This window comes from Spermophilus citellus (genome assembly GCF_964194105.1).
Source record: "Spermophilus citellus genome assembly, chromosome: 1".
Lineage (NCBI taxonomy): Eukaryota > Metazoa > Chordata > Mammalia > Rodentia > Sciuridae > Spermophilus > Spermophilus citellus.
In genome coordinates, this window is record NC_138182.1 from 268,492,223 (window position 1) to 268,509,180 (window position 16,958).

At 43.3% G+C, this 16,958-nt stretch overlaps 1 protein-coding gene across 2 annotated transcripts in view; it reads left to right on the forward strand.

The window, feature by feature from the left end:
* The window catches only part of SLC1A3 (solute carrier family 1 member 3), a 78,322-nt gene extending 67,651 nt beyond the window's left edge, over positions 1-10,671 (forward strand). Inside the window, exons 7-10 of one of the 2 annotated variants that reach the window (XM_081307149.1) lie at positions 1,365-1,598; positions 2,137-2,331; positions 6,433-6,567; positions 8,381-10,670. In XM_081307149.1, coding sequence (XP_081163275.1) covers positions 1,365-1,598; positions 2,137-2,331; positions 6,433-6,567; positions 8,381-8,585 — 769 coding nt within the window. In that variant the 3' untranslated portion in view covers positions 8,586-10,670. Of the gene's footprint in view, positions 1-1,364; positions 1,599-2,136; positions 2,332-6,432; positions 6,568-8,380 lie in introns of both variants that reach the window. The other variant, XM_081307150.1, reaches the window with a different exon arrangement.
* The last annotated feature ends 6,287 nt before the right edge of the window (positions 10,672-16,958 follow it).

Consider the following 16,958-nt stretch of genomic DNA (forward strand, 5'->3'; position numbering starts at 1 on the left):
TTTTATCCTGTATTTTTAACATCTAGACTCCTCCTTAGCACCTGAGGCAGGAAGGCATCTATTTGCTAAGAAAAGCACTCACTCACCAACATGATTAAAAATGTCCTTTGTCTTTAATACCACCAATGCCCAGAGAAATCCACTTTTTAGAAGTTTGCACAAGATGGATATGAACTTGTGCACAAAGACGGGTCAGAATGTGGTCTCCACAGGAGCCTCCGATTGGAAGGCTCCTTTGAAATCCTGGCAGGGTTGAAAGTGGACATTTATCTTCATATTATTAAAATGCCTCCACCTTTCACCTCTTGTATGAAAGAAGCCCTTTCAAGGTCACTGAATGAACCTCACATGCAGCTTTTCTAGCTGTATGTTTGAATGCACATTCAACATTGAGTTATTGCATTTCTGAAAACAGGTACTCCTGTGATTTCCTGGCCTGTATTTTTAAAGGACATTTGAAAGAAGCATTGTGCTTTTCAGTTTGCAATAAGTCTTCCGCAGTTCCCAGCAGACCTTTCTCCTTAAGGGTGATTGGCTTCTCTGTTTTTAGTAACGTGAGTTTACATCATACAAACGGAGTTGGAAACCGGGCAGTGGGGCCTTTGAGCAACCAGGGTTATTTCAGTGCCACAAGTCATTTTGTGGTCAGTTGTTTTTTTTTCTCTCATCGTCTGCAGCGGAAAGCTCACAAATGGCAGTAACAGCCTGTGGGTAATAGTTACTTACTCAGAATACCTATAAAGCTGATTGTGGTGGTACATACATACACCTTATTAATTTTAATAGTTCTGAAATTATTTAATGGTCTCCTATTTATGGTACTAGTTTTTTGCCATTTGCACTATAACACAAGATTTTCTCTTAAGTTTACTTAAGTAAAAAGATGATTTGAAGAAAAATCTTAAGTAATATTCTAAGTAGCATGTAAATTTGGAAAAAAAAATCATCAAGGCCCTGGAATAAAGGGGTGAAGGCAAATCTGAAACACCAGCATGGTATTGTGTGACTCTTGCCTTACCTTGGGGTGCGGGTTATGATGTGCAAAATGCTTCAAAGTCTGGATCTAAGTACAGTGGGTTGTGGCAGTCCTGGCACTTAGCAGAGGTTGGGGGCAAGGGGAATGGGTGACATCTGAAGACCAGGTACAGTATAAGGAGAAATGTTGAACAATTCTAAGTGAGAGGAAAGACTGATTCAGCAATATTCAGGGGAATTTATAACTAAAAAAGAAAAGAAAGAAACTCACTTTCTACAAAGTCCCAATAGCATCCTGGAAGAAAAGTTTGGAAATCCACCCTCTTTCCCTCTGTCTGGCCACTTGTTGGAAACTAGACCTCCAGGTGTCTTGTGTGGCTTCCCCACAGGTACGCCCCCCTGGGTATCCTCTTCCTGATCGCAGGGAAGATTGTGGAGATGGAAGACATGGGGGTGATCGGGGGGCAGCTGGCCATGTATACGGTGACGGTCATCGTCGGCCTGCTCATTCATGCCGTCATCGTCCTGCCTCTCCTCTACTTCCTGGTCACCCGGAAGAACCCTTGGGTTTTCATTGGAGGGTTGCTGCAGGCGCTCATCACAGCTCTGGGAACCTCTTCAAGGTGCGTGGCTTACCCCTCTGAGAAAATGTGTCTGAAACTTTACCTTGAACCTGGGCCCCTCTGGTCGCAGGCAGGTGGAGGCATTTGGTTCTGAGTTTTAAACTTCAGGAACAATATACAGGCCTTTTCACCTCCGATGCTGATGGTATCCATTTGGGATTCAGGGACTAGCTAGCTATATATACTTTGGGGGGGACAAAATGGAAGTCAACTTTCCTTTCCTCTTTATAGTCATCCCCTTCTCCAGTTGACATCTGCCTAAGAGAGAAATGGCAGAATGACCTGGCACAGGCTGCTGGGAAGGGGGATAATCAGAAGTGATATTGCAGAGGAACCCAGAAGCAGGAGAGCTGCCAAGTGACCCCATGAGGGGCCACACTGTTCCTAACCTCTCTCCCTTATTTATACAAGTGCTGACTTAGTTCCCTTTAAGTTTAGGACATGGGAGAGGAAGGAACTGTCTGTCCAAAAGACCAAACACAGACTTACTCAGAAGTACCAGAACCCTCAGCTGACATACTCTTTGTCCTGTTCTCAGTTCTGCCACCCTGCCCATCACCTTCAAGTGCCTGGAAGAGAACAATGGTGTGGACAAACGCATCACCAGATTTGTGCTCCCTGTGGGGGCTACCATTAACATGGACGGGACCGCCCTCTATGAAGCTTTGGCTGCTATTTTCATCGCTCAAGTTAACAACTTTGACCTGAACTTCGGACAGATTATTACAATCAGGTACAGGGAGAGTTCTTCACAACATGTTCTTTGAGAATGACTTTACCAAGTGTGTTGACTTTGTGTTGCTATGAGCAAACACCTGACAAGAACAACTTAGAGAGGAAAAAGTTTATTTTGGCTCACAGTTTCAGAGGTTTAGTCCATGGTCATCCAAATCCATTGGTCTGGGCTCAAGATGAGGTGCAACATTATGATGTAAATGTATGGTGAAGGGCTGCTGCTCACCTTATGGCAGCTGGGAAGCAGAGAGACACAGCAGGAGGAAGGGGCTACAGGACAGATGAACCATTCCAGGGCACACCCCCAGTGACCCATCTCCTCTAGCCACACCTCACCTGCCTGCAGTTACCACCTCCTCTCTTCAAACTGAGATGAACTGATGAAGTTACAACTCTCACAATCCAATCATTTCATCTCCAGACATTCCTACATTAACACAGGAATTTGGGGAGTACACTTCATATGCGAGTCATAACACCAAGCCAGATGTGGTGACACATCCCTGTAATTCCAACTACTCTGAAAGCTTAGGCAGGAAGATCACAAGTTCAAGGCCAGCCTGGGAACTAAAACCCTATCTCAAAATGAGAAATATTACAAAAGGGCTGGGGATGTAACTCAGTGGTAAAGCACCCCTCCACTCCCGGTAAACACCACTGAATAAATCCCCTATACCAAAAAGCAAAACCAAAACAAACAAAAAGAAGGACTTTAGCAGATGACAAGGTGATGAAGGTTGGTTGAGGAAACCGGTTGGGAAGAAGATCCCACATGTACCGGAGGTTGGAGATTGGAAGACTAGTTTTGTTTTTAGATTTAGATATCTTATTAGCTTTTTATTACAGATATGTGCCCTCATTAATAACAAAGTAAATAGTATAGAAGTATAGAAAGTAAAAAGTAAAGCATATACCCACCACCATATCATTCCACATCTTTCTGTAAGTAACCATTATTCATGTTCAGTTTGAAAAGAACTTTTCCTTTGCATAGACACTCTCACACTTCTTTTTTGTAATTAATCATATCACATATACTGTGTACCCCTTGATTGGTTTGCTTATCAATATGCCATTTATAAATGTATCTAGCTCATTCTTTTTAATGTCTAGTATGGATATTCCCTCTTTTTTAAAAGTCTCAAGTTTTACTTCAGCTTTAAAAAGCATTAATGTGTTAGTTATTATAGTCAATATTGGAAAATGAAAAATACACCTGTAAAACTGGATTGGTGTTTTTCTCTGGGGTTAGTTTTCAGGTCGTATAAAATAGATGATAGATCGTGCTGACACGTAAGATTGAGAATTTTATTTTTGTGGAGAATATTTTTAACTATTATATTTGAGTTGTCTCAAGAAAGGTAATTTTCTTTCCATACCTTCCCCCAATCTTGGTTTCCTTCCACAGAGGCAACCACTGTAACTTGCCAGTTTCCCCTGTACCCTTCCAAAGACAGCCCATGCTTCTCTGTGTGTATATGCAAATACTACTCTCTCCCCCTTTGGCCTACTGCAAGTTACTAGGCAGAAGGGATTTATAAATCTAATGGCAACAGGGGGCTTTAAGCCTCCTAATCCAAGTTGGCTTCTGCTTTTCATTGTTACGGAGTTTGGCTTTAATTATTATTAACAATATATTTGAAGATCAAAATAGGTCAGCTTTTTGCTTTTCCTTTCATAGCTTTTTATTATGAAAGTTGCCCTACGTATAGAAAAGCCAAGACAAGCATCCTTTACCTAGATCTAAAAATTGTTTTTAGACACTTTGCTGCTTGTAAGAGTTTTGTGACATTTTGTAACATTTTGCTGCTTCTCTCTCTCCACCATGATAACATTTCACCTGTATATCATTTGTCATGTATCTCCTAACTTGGAACTATTGAAATAAAAATAAGGATATTCCTCTACCTCACCACAGTAGTAAGAATCTTTTTTTTTTTAAGAGAGAGTGAGAGAGGAGAGAGAGAGAGAGAGAGAGAGAGAGAGAGAGAGAGAGAGAGAGAATTTTTAATATTTATTTTTTAGTTCTCGGCGGACACAACATCTTTTGTTGGTATGTGGTGCTGAGGATCGAACCCGGGCCACATGCATGCCAGGCGAGCGCGCTACCGCTTGAGCCACATCCCCAGCCCAGTAGTAAGAATCTTAAAAGTACTTTCTGAATACCCAGTCTAGCTTCAGATTTCCCCAATTGCCTTTTATAACTTTTTTCTCCCAGACCAAGATTAAATACAGATTTATGCCCTGCATTTGGTTTTATGTTCTCTTTTAATCTATTATCAGTAACCCCACATTTGTGTTATGTTTATTTTAAAATGTTATGTTAGACTCTGTATAAATGCTTATGCCATTAGAGAAGAATTGTTGTAGGGTGCATTGGAAATAAAAGGAGGCAACCAGAGGTCATTGACTGGCCTTGGGGTTCTGGGAGCTCCAGGCCCAGTCTAGCTACACTAAGGGTAGCAGATCAGCATCTCAACGTACCTTAACCCACTGTGTTAGTCAGTATTTCATCACTGTGACAAAATAGCTAAGAAAAATCAAACTCAGGGAGGAAAGATTTATTCTGGCTCAGGGTTTCAGGGTTTCAGTTCACGGTCACTGGCTCCGTTATTTCTGGTCCTGCTGAGTCAGAACATTATAGTGGGGAGGGTGTGGAATAGCAAAGCTGCTCACCTTATGGCATCAGGAGAGCAGAGAGAGAAAGTGGCTGGGAAAAAAATACACCCTTCCAGGACATGTCCCCAGTGACTTGCTTCCACCCACTAGACCCTACCCTGTGGGTTTCCACCACCTCCCAATAAGGACTTCAGCTTAGGAATCCATTAATGGATGAACACACTGATGAGGTGTGATCCTACCACCTCCTGAAGGCCCCATTTCTAAACATTGCAGCACTAGGGATCAGGCCTTCAGCACATAAGCCTTTGGGGAATAACCATAGATCCAAACCACAACACTTATTCTTGAATTCTAGATCCAAACCATAATATCTATTCTTGAATATACCTTGGCATGTTGGTTAAATAGTTCCAAGTTAGGAAAAAAGGTTCAGTTGCATGTGTTAGAGTTAGAAATAATGACAACAGTACCAGTAACTTAAACAAGCAGAAATGCATTTCTCTTTCTGCTGTGCTCCACAAAACCCTTATGGCTGGTAGGTGTTCTACAGAGTAAGGGACCAAGGCTTGGTGCCAAAGTACTTAGGGTGTTACCCTTGTCTAGGTGGTCTAGGACGGCTCATCTCCACCTCCAAATTTTAGCCAGTGGGAAGTGGGGAAGTAGCCCAGCCTCTAAGTTGATCCATCATTTCCACTTGGCCTCAGGTCCATGGGAGGCTGGAAGCGTAGTCTTCATTCTGGTTGTCCATAAACCAGCCAAAACATCTAGAACCGTAGAAAGGAGACAGTACAGGGAACCGTGATTATTTTCTGCCACAGTCTTATTACTTTATTACTACCATTTTATATATAAGGTAATGTTTACTAAATTATCACATTCTCACATCACTCTTCAAATAGACATTTGACAGACTGAGTCTCAGACAGGTAACACACTTGGCAGGTTCACACTGACACAATACACAATAAAAGTACAGTGCTACAGAACTTAGTTTACCACTCACTTTGCTTTTGAATTGGTAAATTTCTGACCACACTAATCATTCAAGTTCACTCTTTGAACACCCCTCCACTTGGGTTGGGGACTTATTAGAACCAAATTAGTACTATAATTCTATAGCATTTTATACCTTACAAAACTCTTGTAAGGACATGAAAAAGAACATAGCCACTAGTGTCTCCATTTAAAAATGGCTGTAATAGTAGGACCAGCTTCAGGGGGGTTGTTGTGAGGACAAATGAGATAAACCATCTTAGCATATGGCGACACATGGCAAGCACATGATAAATGTCGGTAGGATCAGTAGCTTATTGACTCTTTTTTTAGACACATTTCCATTTTTCTGAAGCATATCCTCAGCTTTTAACGTGATAAATCATGCACCGGCACCATGAGTTTTGCAGGGTACTCTCGACTGAGAGAGATTTGTAAAAAAAAAAAAAAAAAATGTTTTCTGTTTCAATTTTTCTTTCTACAGCATCACAGCCACAGCTGCGAGCATCGGGGCGGCTGGGATTCCTCAGGCTGGCCTGGTCACCATGGTCATTGTGCTGACATCTGTGGGCCTGCCCACTGACGACATCACGCTCATCATCGCAGTGGACTGGTTCCTGTGAGTACCTGTCCACTGAGTTCCAGCTCATGTTGCAGGCCCCACCACCACCACCACCACCACCATTCTTTGAGGGTGCTTAGTAGCTTGGCACACCTGTCAAAAGAACTTGGACAAAGGGGGCAGTTTGGCCTGGAATCAAATTGTCCTCATTGCCTGATCCCGGGCTGGGATCTGGACACCAAGCCAAGATGCCATGTGCACTGACTCCCCTATCAGACTGTGGGGCGCATCTGGCTGCTATGCTTCTCACTCCATAAAGTCATTCAGAGTTGGGAAACCTGATGTTTGCAAAGCCAACATAAATCAGCAAGGCCCTTTCTGAATTGCACAACACGTCCTCACAGTGACTGGAACAAAACTGCAGGCCCCACACACTGGTTCAGGCCCTTCCTCCTTGTGCTTTCCATTCCAATGGTGTGATATAATGCAGCTGTCCCCATCTGAGTCCCCCAAAACAAGGGGTGGCCATGAAGATAGTGGGAAATGGAACTAGTGTCACTTCATGGGATTGATTTTGGGTTCTGGGGAAAGTTCCAAGCAATGTACCCTCCATAACCCTCAGACCCTAACCACCAGGGCCCATCCCTGTGCCCTCTTCCTTACCCTTCCAGCTTTCTTCTCTGCCCCTTGTTGCTCATAAGTCTACTTCTATTTTTAAAAAATTTGTCCTTGGGATACCCAAAGTGAATACCTATAAGAACACAGAGGAGTACTAGCGTGAAAAATGCTGAATTCACTAGTTCCTTAGTCACTTGGATCATGTCCAGGCCCTGTCTGGCAAACCCCCTGATCTCCACCTCTGTAAAACATGGTGCTCATGTCCTCCACCTCCTGCTGGTACTGGGAGGACTGAATGCACTGGTGCATAGGAAGCCTGCAGCCTGACTCTGGCTTTTGGTCAGCACTCAGTCACACCAGCACTTTTGTAGCATGAGGCTACTGTGCTCAGAGTTTCTTAACTTTACACTTGAAACTTTTTGAGTTAAAAAAAAAAAAAAAAAACTTTTTTATCTAAGTGGGCTCTCTCTTATCATATTAGAACTTAAAAATTTTTAAATTCATTTGAAAGTTATGATACTATGTACTAACATAAATAACATCTCTTTGTGAGAAACAACTATTTGCAACCCAAAAATTTAGTGGGAAGAAGGGCCCATTTTTACATCTTGTAAGTCTCCTTATGAGACAGCTGGAGTCATCCCAACTGCTTCTGCCCCCAGCGTGTTTTGACATCACGTGGCAGGTAGTCCATAAAACTCCACTACGCATTCATGAGAATGTGAGAGTGAAAGGGACAAGTGACATTCTGGTGTTGTTATAGAATACTTTTGACCTCGGGGACCCCCAGGGGTCTCAGGGCCACATTTTGAGAACTGCTGGCATAATGGAAGGTAAATCAGAGGAAAGAGAAATTTTAAATAAAAGGAGAAAGAGAGAGGCTGGGATTGTGGCTCAGTGGTAGAGCACTTGACTAGCATGGGTGAGGACCTGGGTTCGATCCTCAGCACCACATTAAAAAAAAAGAAGAAGAAACAAATAAAAAGTTATTTTTAAAAAGGAGAAAGAGAGGGGTTCTTCCCCACTGCTGAGACTGTAGCCATAGCCAGCTAGTCACTGTACACTGATGGACTATGTGTTTTTACAACTTTTATAGCTACTGTGTCCAGAATGTGACCGTGCAGTTGGTAGACACGCCCCCTGGATTTTAAGAGAGGCTTTCTGTAGACTTCCCAGGAGAGTTCCCAGTAGAAGTTGAGCTCTCGCGATGCTCACAGGAGCCTCCTCTCCTTCCTTCCCACCCCACCCACAGGGACCGCCTCCGGACCACGACCAATGTGCTGGGTGACTCCCTGGGAGCTGGAATTGTTGAGCACTTATCAAGACATGAGCTGAAGAACCAAGATGTTGAAATGGGTAACTCAGTGATCGAAGAGAATGAAATGAAGAAACCATACCAGCTGATTGCCCAGGACAATGACACTGAGAAACCCATCGACAGTGAAAGCAAGATGTAGACTAACACCGAGAAATGCTGTCTTGAGCATCAGGTGTTTGCACACTGTTAAGAACTATGTCCATCTCATCATAGCTCATTCTCTCGGGTGAGCGCTTTCCCTCCATTCTCTTCCCTACTCTGCTAGGATTGGAAAATATTCATCCAAAAACATGGGAGGATTTTGCAGTGGCCCAAATGAATAATTTTCATTTTCATCCAATACTTAAAAATTTAAAGTCATTTCATATTTGTCTTCCCTAATAAGGTACTGGGATCAAAAACAGTCTTGATCAGATCTTCCCAAGGAATGTGGCACATCATCCTATAAATGTGATGGTCCTAGAAGTACCCTAATAAGGTACTGGGATCAAACAAATAGTGAGCTAAAATCATTTTAAGTCAACTTGCAAATTTTAAAAAACATTTTGACTTTTAGTCTCAAAACGTTAACAACTTGATGAGCAGCAATCAATTGTGGCTTGGACAGTGGAAGGGCTTTTCCCCTTTCTCTTCTGACTTGCATCCTCTCTTTAGTAGTAGCAGGACAACCTACATCACACAGAGCACAGCTGTGAGGAGGAACAGAAAGTGAAGTTGCTGTGTGGCCTTGAGCAAGTCACAGCTCATCTCTAGGACCAAGTGTCCTCACCTATAAAATAGGTGACTCCCCTAGATGCCTTTACAGTTCCTCCAGCCCACACCTCCTGTGACATCATGGAAGAACCTGACTTCTATTTCCCCTTGGAATATCCTGCACCAGGTTCCATTCCATGGAGCATGGAACTCTCAGAAAGGACACTTCATGGGAGAGAACATTTCTATGTAGGGTCAGGATGGCGTGTGGTTCACCCAGTCCTTTGTCCAAGATGTCAGTTACACAAGTCACCAGGTAGGAGGCCATTCCAGGAGCAGGATTATTCATGAAACCGTTTGCCTAGTTCTTTCCGACAGAGGAAGTATCCCTTCTCTTCTACTCTTCCCAAACAGAAGGGACTCCACTGGAAAAGATGTCTCCCACCACAGAACAGACTCTTAGAACATAAACAGAAGAGTAGCTAATAGCAACAGTGTTCTTGTGGTCTTACTAAAGAACACTAAAGAGCTAGGAAAGGACGGAGCATGGTTGACGCTATAAAGAGGATTTTTAACTCACCAAGAGTATAGTTTCCTTTTCGGAAGAATAAAGAAGAAGAGCTTCATTTTGATATTTTTTTTGTTTTGTTTTGTTTTTTGCCTGAAAAATTTTTTTCTCTTCAGTTCAAAATCATTTCCCAAAGAAGGGTATACACAAAAAAAAAGAATAAAGTGACTTCTTACAAATATTAAAGAAGTCAAATGAGCTCATGAGAAGTCCATGAGCTGGGTGGTCTCTCATCTGAAAATTTTAATCAGAAGTTCTTAGAAGTAGGTAAGCAAGATACTTCTTTGTGTTGGGATTGCACTTGCCAAATCATGCATAGCTTTCCCCTTGGAGTGGGGATTGCTTTAGTTTTTTTTTGTGTGTGTCCCTAGGAGAGATGGTAGAAGATGAATCGTTATGGATAATGTCAATGAGGTCGCAAGAAAAGGGAGCAGGAGCTTTAGTTTCTGGCAAGGCAGCTCCCAGGTTTAGAGGAGATTAATTTTTACCCCCTAAGGAATATCCAGTCAAAGACACTCAGTGGGAGCTGTCAGACAGTACCAGCTGTGTTGGAGTTTCCGACAGAAAATGATGAAGAATGGACTTAATTACTCTAACCAACTGAAAATATAGACATACATCCTCTGATATACAATTAGAGATTTTTATAGAGATCTCAAGCATTCTGCACATATAAAAGTTAACATTAGGCTGTGGTGGAGTAAAGCATTTAATGTCAAGGTTCTATTTGAAAAATACACTACAAAAAGTTAATGTACACGACTGTCATCTTATGACACTAGTAGAGCAAAAATTAATCACGTCAGATTAATTCTGTTATACCATGTGATTTTTTTATACTAACCATTTCTTATGAAAGCAGGTCCCCTAGAGTGATTCTCTTGCCAGCCCATCACAGGCTCTGCATATCCATGCACCCGGTATGGAATGGGAAGCATGACTTTGTAGGAGTATTTTCAATAAAGAAAAAATAGTTTTACATTAATATCTTTGCATGTTGTCATTCTTTTCCCCCAAGGAAAATTAATTTTCCACTCATGAAACTTGTTGTGAGCTCAGGGGGTGCTGGGTATAGATGCCATATGGTGAAATCTTGATGGAAACAGCCAAGGAGACAACCACAAGGAAATGAGCAAGAACAGGTTCTCCTGCTCACCTCCTAAAGCAGGAGGTGGAAACAAGAGGAGGTGAAGGGAACGCTTTGCTGTAACATCCTGCACTTACTTGTCCAGGTCAGATTCAGATTTCTCAGATAAATAGAATTATTTCCATGTTAGGATTAGAAAAGCGCAAAGCCACCGTGGAGCTCTTCCCAAAAAGTGACATCCTGCTAAGCCTTCAAATTAGGGAGATCCATCTCTCTGATTTCTAGTACCATTTGTGAAAAGAACTAAGTAAAATCTGAAGGGGTGTTTGAAACAGCCAGGATACTAGCAAGCCATGATATTCATTCAGAACAACTTCCGACAACTACGTTTCCATGCTTTTTGGTAAAGAATTGACAGGCCATGGGGCACAGTGGCACACACCTGTAACCCCGGCAGCTCAGGAGAGTGGGTATCGCAAGTTCAAGGCCAGCTTTAGCAATTTATCAAGGCACAAAGCAATGTAACAAAACCCTGTCTCTAAATAGAAACATTTAAAAAGACCTGGAGATGTGGCTCAGTGGTTTAGTGCCCCTGGGTTCAAGGAAGGAAGGAAGGAAGGAAGGAAAGAAGGAAGGAAGGGAGGGAGAGAGGGTGGGAGGGTGGGTGGGCAATATCGTGAGATTTCCAGACTGAAAAATCTGACCCTCTCTATGCAGGGGCAGCTACCTAGAGGAAAGGCTCTAAAATAGGATTCATGGTCTCCTAGGTCATCCATGGTGAAGACTTTATGAGCTTATAATCCTTAAAATTGTGAAGAAAGTTTTATGCATTTGCCTTTTTTTTTTTTTTTAGGGCAAAATTTCTAATTTCCATCAGCTTCCCTTATAGGATCTTATGGTAGGGAAATGGCAAATCATTGTATTTGATCAATACATTCCTACCTTCTTCCAAGGCATAGAAGATATTCACATAGTCAATTTAGGTATAGGAAGGAGGCTACTCGGCCTGAGGGAACCAAACTTGCCCCCCCGCCCCCCCCCCCCGCCCCCAAGGGATCAATATCTGTGTGCCTGTGGGACCTTCTGGACACTGAGAAGCATTCAGGGAAGTGCCACAAAAGATCAACCCACAGCTAGGAAGTGCTTTCTCTTGTGGTGAGAGATTTCCTTCCGCAGCTCAAGTTAGATTTCCCGCATCCCTACAGTGCAGATGTGAGAAGCTGGTCATTCCTACACTGGTTCCTACATGTGGTAGTCACAGATTTGTTCACAAATGGAACTATGAAAAATGTTCAGGTTAACTTTTTTTTTTTTAATGTTTCTAAGTACATTTAACAAAATTTTTAAATCCTAGACTCTCAGAAGTTAGGGTCTGTATCCTTCCTATATTCATCCTGTCAGCATCACGGTCCCTATTTCAATTTTTTTTAATCTTATTTTACTAGTTAAATCCTTTTTTATGCCTTTGTTGTACACATAACGTTGAAAATAGAAATTTTTGTGCCATTAATTGCGTGGTTCTGAAGGAAGCTTGGAGGAAGGGCTCGCTGCCTGCTGGAGGGGGCGCCCTGAGGGGACGATCTGCTTGGGGGTCGGAAGCACACTGCCTCTTTCCGGGCAGCCCGCTGGGCACTTGACCCAAGGCTCCTGTCACTCATCCGGCCTCAGAGCGCGCAGAGCTTCCCCTTTTCCGACCCGGGTGGTCCCAGAACTGGGGCAACAATGCCCAGCTCTGTGTGGCCTCGTCCTGGGGCCAGAGCATTTGAAAGGTGTCACGCCGAGGGCAGCTTCCTACTGATTAAACGGACAGAAAAAGAAGGAAGAAGAGCGAAGGGGACTGGTGGGTAGTGTCCTAAGGGGGACAGCGAAGATGAAAAACTGTGGGTTGATCTAAGCAGAGTCCGGGAGAGCGGTGCTCCCAGTGGCCACCAGAGGGAGCCCGGCGCTCGTGCTGGGCTGATTCCTCTGGGAGCCCTGAGTAACCTGGGATTCCAAATTCTGCGGGGCAGAGAGGGAATAATCTGAGAAAATCATCAGGAGGTTTAAAATTCCTCAGTGCCTCCATTTCACATTTCTCTCTGCTTATGCAATGGTCTCTTCAAAGGAGTCCCCTTTTTTTTTCTGGGAATGCTCTCCCCCCACCACCTTTCAGCATCTTATTCCAGATTCTGGTCTTTCTCCCAGTCACTGACTCCTAAAGTGGGAAGGTAACATTCCCCAGCGGTCACGCCTCATCCTGCCCACAAACCTGCTATCTATCTCAATCTTCAGTTTTGAAATATTCATGGCTTACTGAATTCCTCACCTGTAAGTAGCGTAGTCAGGTAAAATATAGGACACCCCGTTAAATTTGAATTTCAGATAAATAATAAATCTTAAGTGTTAAATAGCAAATCATGTGTTACTGTAAGTATGCAAAATACTGTGCAGGGCGTCCTGTATTTTAATTTGCAAATCAGAAAAACCTCATGAACAAGTGAAATGAACTGAAAAATAAAGTGAAAAGGAGATAATACAAGAGCTTGTGTGTAAGGAAGTTGTCTTCATTATAATATAATTGTTCCTATTTTGAATTTCTCTCTAAAGGCAAAAACATGCTTTAAAAAGTTCCTCTCTGGCATTTCCTATGTATTTGTTCTGGGTGCATTAGCATTTATTCTGTGCTTGTAAATCTTGTGGCCACAGTTAAAAAGCCTGATGAATCACCTTCAAGACTTCACAGAACTGTCTTAAATAAACTAAACAATGTTTCAGTTATCTATGCTTGAAATATTTTAAGATTCACATCTGTTTTTCTTTTCTTCCCTTTCCTATTTTCTCCTTTCCCCTTCTTACTCCTTCTGCCTCTCCACCCCTCACCCAAAATAAAATATTTTCTCTAATCCATTACAGGGCTGAAAAAATTGGCACACACCTACCATTTTGCAAGGAGAGACACATTCTTTTCATTTGGAGGAACCTTTTAGAAATGCACTCATATTTTTTTCATATTGTGCTATTCAAAAATGATCATTTTTCCATCACTGAAAAATTAAGAATGAGGCATTTTTCAAAGGTTTTCAGGGAACTCCAGACTCCATGTATGGGAATCATTCCCACAAAAGTCCCTTCTGACAGCCATGGCTGGGGGATATGAGAAGCAGAGCTGATTGGTTCTACAGAAGGAAACAAAATAAAATCATAATAAGACATATACTCAGCCACGATAAAGACAGCACTGAACCTACTAGAAGATGGTGTCCCATGACAACTTTGGGATTTCTTTCTCAACTCTGTAGGTTCAGGGGATTATAACAAGTCCTGAAAGCTGCCAGCCAGGAGCTTCTGGTGACAGCTGTCACAAGAGAAAATAAAGATCATTCAGGAGTCAGCTCAGCCAAGCACACTGAATGGATTATTGGTATGTCCTGGGGAAGATGTAACCCACAAAGATTCTTGTCAACAACTCAAGTCTGAAAACTGTCACCAAAGTCCCCTGCCTTGCAACTGAGGTGGCTCAGGGAGGCACTCTTTCCTTGAAGCCATGAGAATCTATGAGCCAAAGAAGTAGAAAATAAACTTGAGAAAGTCAGAGCCTTTGTTAGAAAACTCACATAGCCAAGCTAAAACATGATCCCTGAACAGTAGCCTCCCTGAAACTCAGAGTCATCTGTCTGCCAGGGGTTGAAGTCCATCATCTCCAAACCAACTTTCACATCAGGTACCTTGCTTTGGAGAAGATGTTACGTTAACGTGGACTTAGCTAAATGGTTCGACTAAGCTTAGCAAATGACAGGTTAAACTTCAGCTGGCTAATCTTAAATATATGGATATAGATTTAATTTCTCAGCATCGTTCCTGGCACTCAGGAAGTTTCTTAATCCGTTTAGAACAAAACCAACTTCACAAAAGAGGAAGAGGCCTCAGGGTGACACTGGAGAAGGGGCACACGGTGCCCTGGAGGGACTCCTGAGAAGCCACAGACCTACAACTTATGGAGGGAGGCTTTGCCCAGGCCCTTGAGGGCCTCTGGAAGCTGGCATGGAGAGTCTGCCAGCCTCTTCGCCGAGGGGCCCAGCCTCTGCGCTGGGGCAGCCAGCAGCCCCTGCCACTCTCCTCCAAAGCTTTTGTGAAGCCTGGCTCTCCCAGCAGCTCCGCGCTGCGTGGTGGTTTTGTGAAGGGTACAATTCGATGCTCTGAGGAGACCACCCAGCTTCCTCTCCCAGAGTCTCCAAGAGAACAAAACTGTCCTTCTGTGTGCCAGTGACCTCCCCCTCTGCCTGGCCCCCTCCCACTGCCCTCCTCCGCCCAGCCAAGGGAAATGGGGAGCCAGTCAGGACCTCGCTCACATAGTGGGAACCCAGGGGATAGGGTGCTAATGAGCTGTCCAGAGCACTCCAGGCCAAACCCTTCAGTGCCTGGGCTGCTGCTGCCACCCTGTGGCAAAGGGCTAATGACCCAGAGCAGAGCAGACCAAACTATGTGGAAACTCAAAGCATTTTCTGGAAATTTCATTACTGTGGACTAAGGAGGGTTATAGAGCCAGGAAGAACTTGGACATTTGAAGGAAAAAGGAATTTGAAGCAATCTGTTGCCTGTGTCAGCGATTCTCAAAGTGTGATCCCTGGACCAGTATCAGCATCTCTAGGAATCTACTAGAAATGTAAATTCTCAGATTCCACTCTAACCCTACAAAAGCAGAAAATGAAAGGTAGAGCCCAGCAAACTGGTTTGACAAGCACTTTAGGTAGTTTTGAGGCACATTAACGTTTGAGAAGCCCGGGTCTAGAATATAAAAAGAAATGCACTTTGAAGTTGAGAGAACGGGATCCTAATCCTGGCTTTGCCTATGAGCAGTGGACCTTGCACAAGTTACTTAACCTCCCCATGCTTCAATTTGCTCATCCCTGTTGTGGTAATCCTTCCTATTTTCTAAAATTGTTAGGATTATATCAAAAACAAAATCAAAGTCACTGGCATGAATATGTGCCTGATAAAGGGTGCTTGTTTGAGGTATTATCATAATGAAGTCATAAATTTGCTCATGGTACTTCTAGAATATACAGAGAAAATGCAGTTCCTTCCCTCATGTATTTAACAGATATTTATAGAGTGCCTACTATGTGCCAGGCATAATGATGGCAATATAGATGAAGTCTCTCCATTCATGGAGCTACATTTTAATACAGGTGTGATCTAGGATGCTGTATGCAACTGTATTTGTAGATCGGGATTTGGGGAGGCAATTAAGTTTAAGTGAGATCATAAAAGTAGGGTCCTAATCCAATAGGATTGGTGGCTTTATAAGGAGAGAGAGAGAGAGAGAGAGAGAGAGAGAGAGATCTTGCTGTGAGTGTATACCAAGGAAAAGCCATGTGAGAACATCATGGGAAGACAGCTCTCTACAAGACAGAATGAGGGCCCTCACCAGAAATCAATCACAATGGCTCTGATCTTGGACTTCCCAAACCATGAGAAATCAATGTCTGTTGGTGTAAGCTACACAGTGTGTGGCATTTTGTTATGGTGGCCCAAGCTGACCAAGACAAAGGTCAAGTGTAATGTTATGATAATACTGAGTCCAGTGGAGGCCTAGAGGAACTGGAGCACTATTCAGGTCGGGTGGTCAGGGAAGGAAGGCTTCCTGAGTAGGTGCTGTGTGAGGAAAGATCTAAAAGAGTGAGATACCTGCTTGTGGTTTGAGCGGGGAAGAAAAAGCAAGTGCCAACTCAGGTGCCCAGGTGTGAGCTGCGTGGGAGTGACTGGGAGGAGGCCCTTGTGGCTGGAAGAAGTGGGGAGTCGGAGAGGGACCAAGGGCCCATCTGGTGAGGTCTTCTGGACACAGTGAGGCTGAGGACTCTATTGTAAATGTGATGGGATGCCACTGGAGGACTGAGAGTGTAAGAGATCCTTTAATTTTCTTGAATGGCTCCTGCAAAATCCAGGCATTGCCAGTGCGATGGTATTAAGACCTGAGACTTCAAAATGTGATTAAGCCATAAGTGTTCCTCCGTCATCAATGGGATCAATGCCCTTATTTAAAAGCCTTCGGGCTGGGGATGTGGCTCAAGCGGTAGCGCGCTCGCCTGGCATGCGTGCGGCCTGGGTTCGATCCTCAGCACCACATACCAACAAAGATGTTGTGCCCGCTGAGAACTAAAAAATAAATATTAAAAAATTCTCTC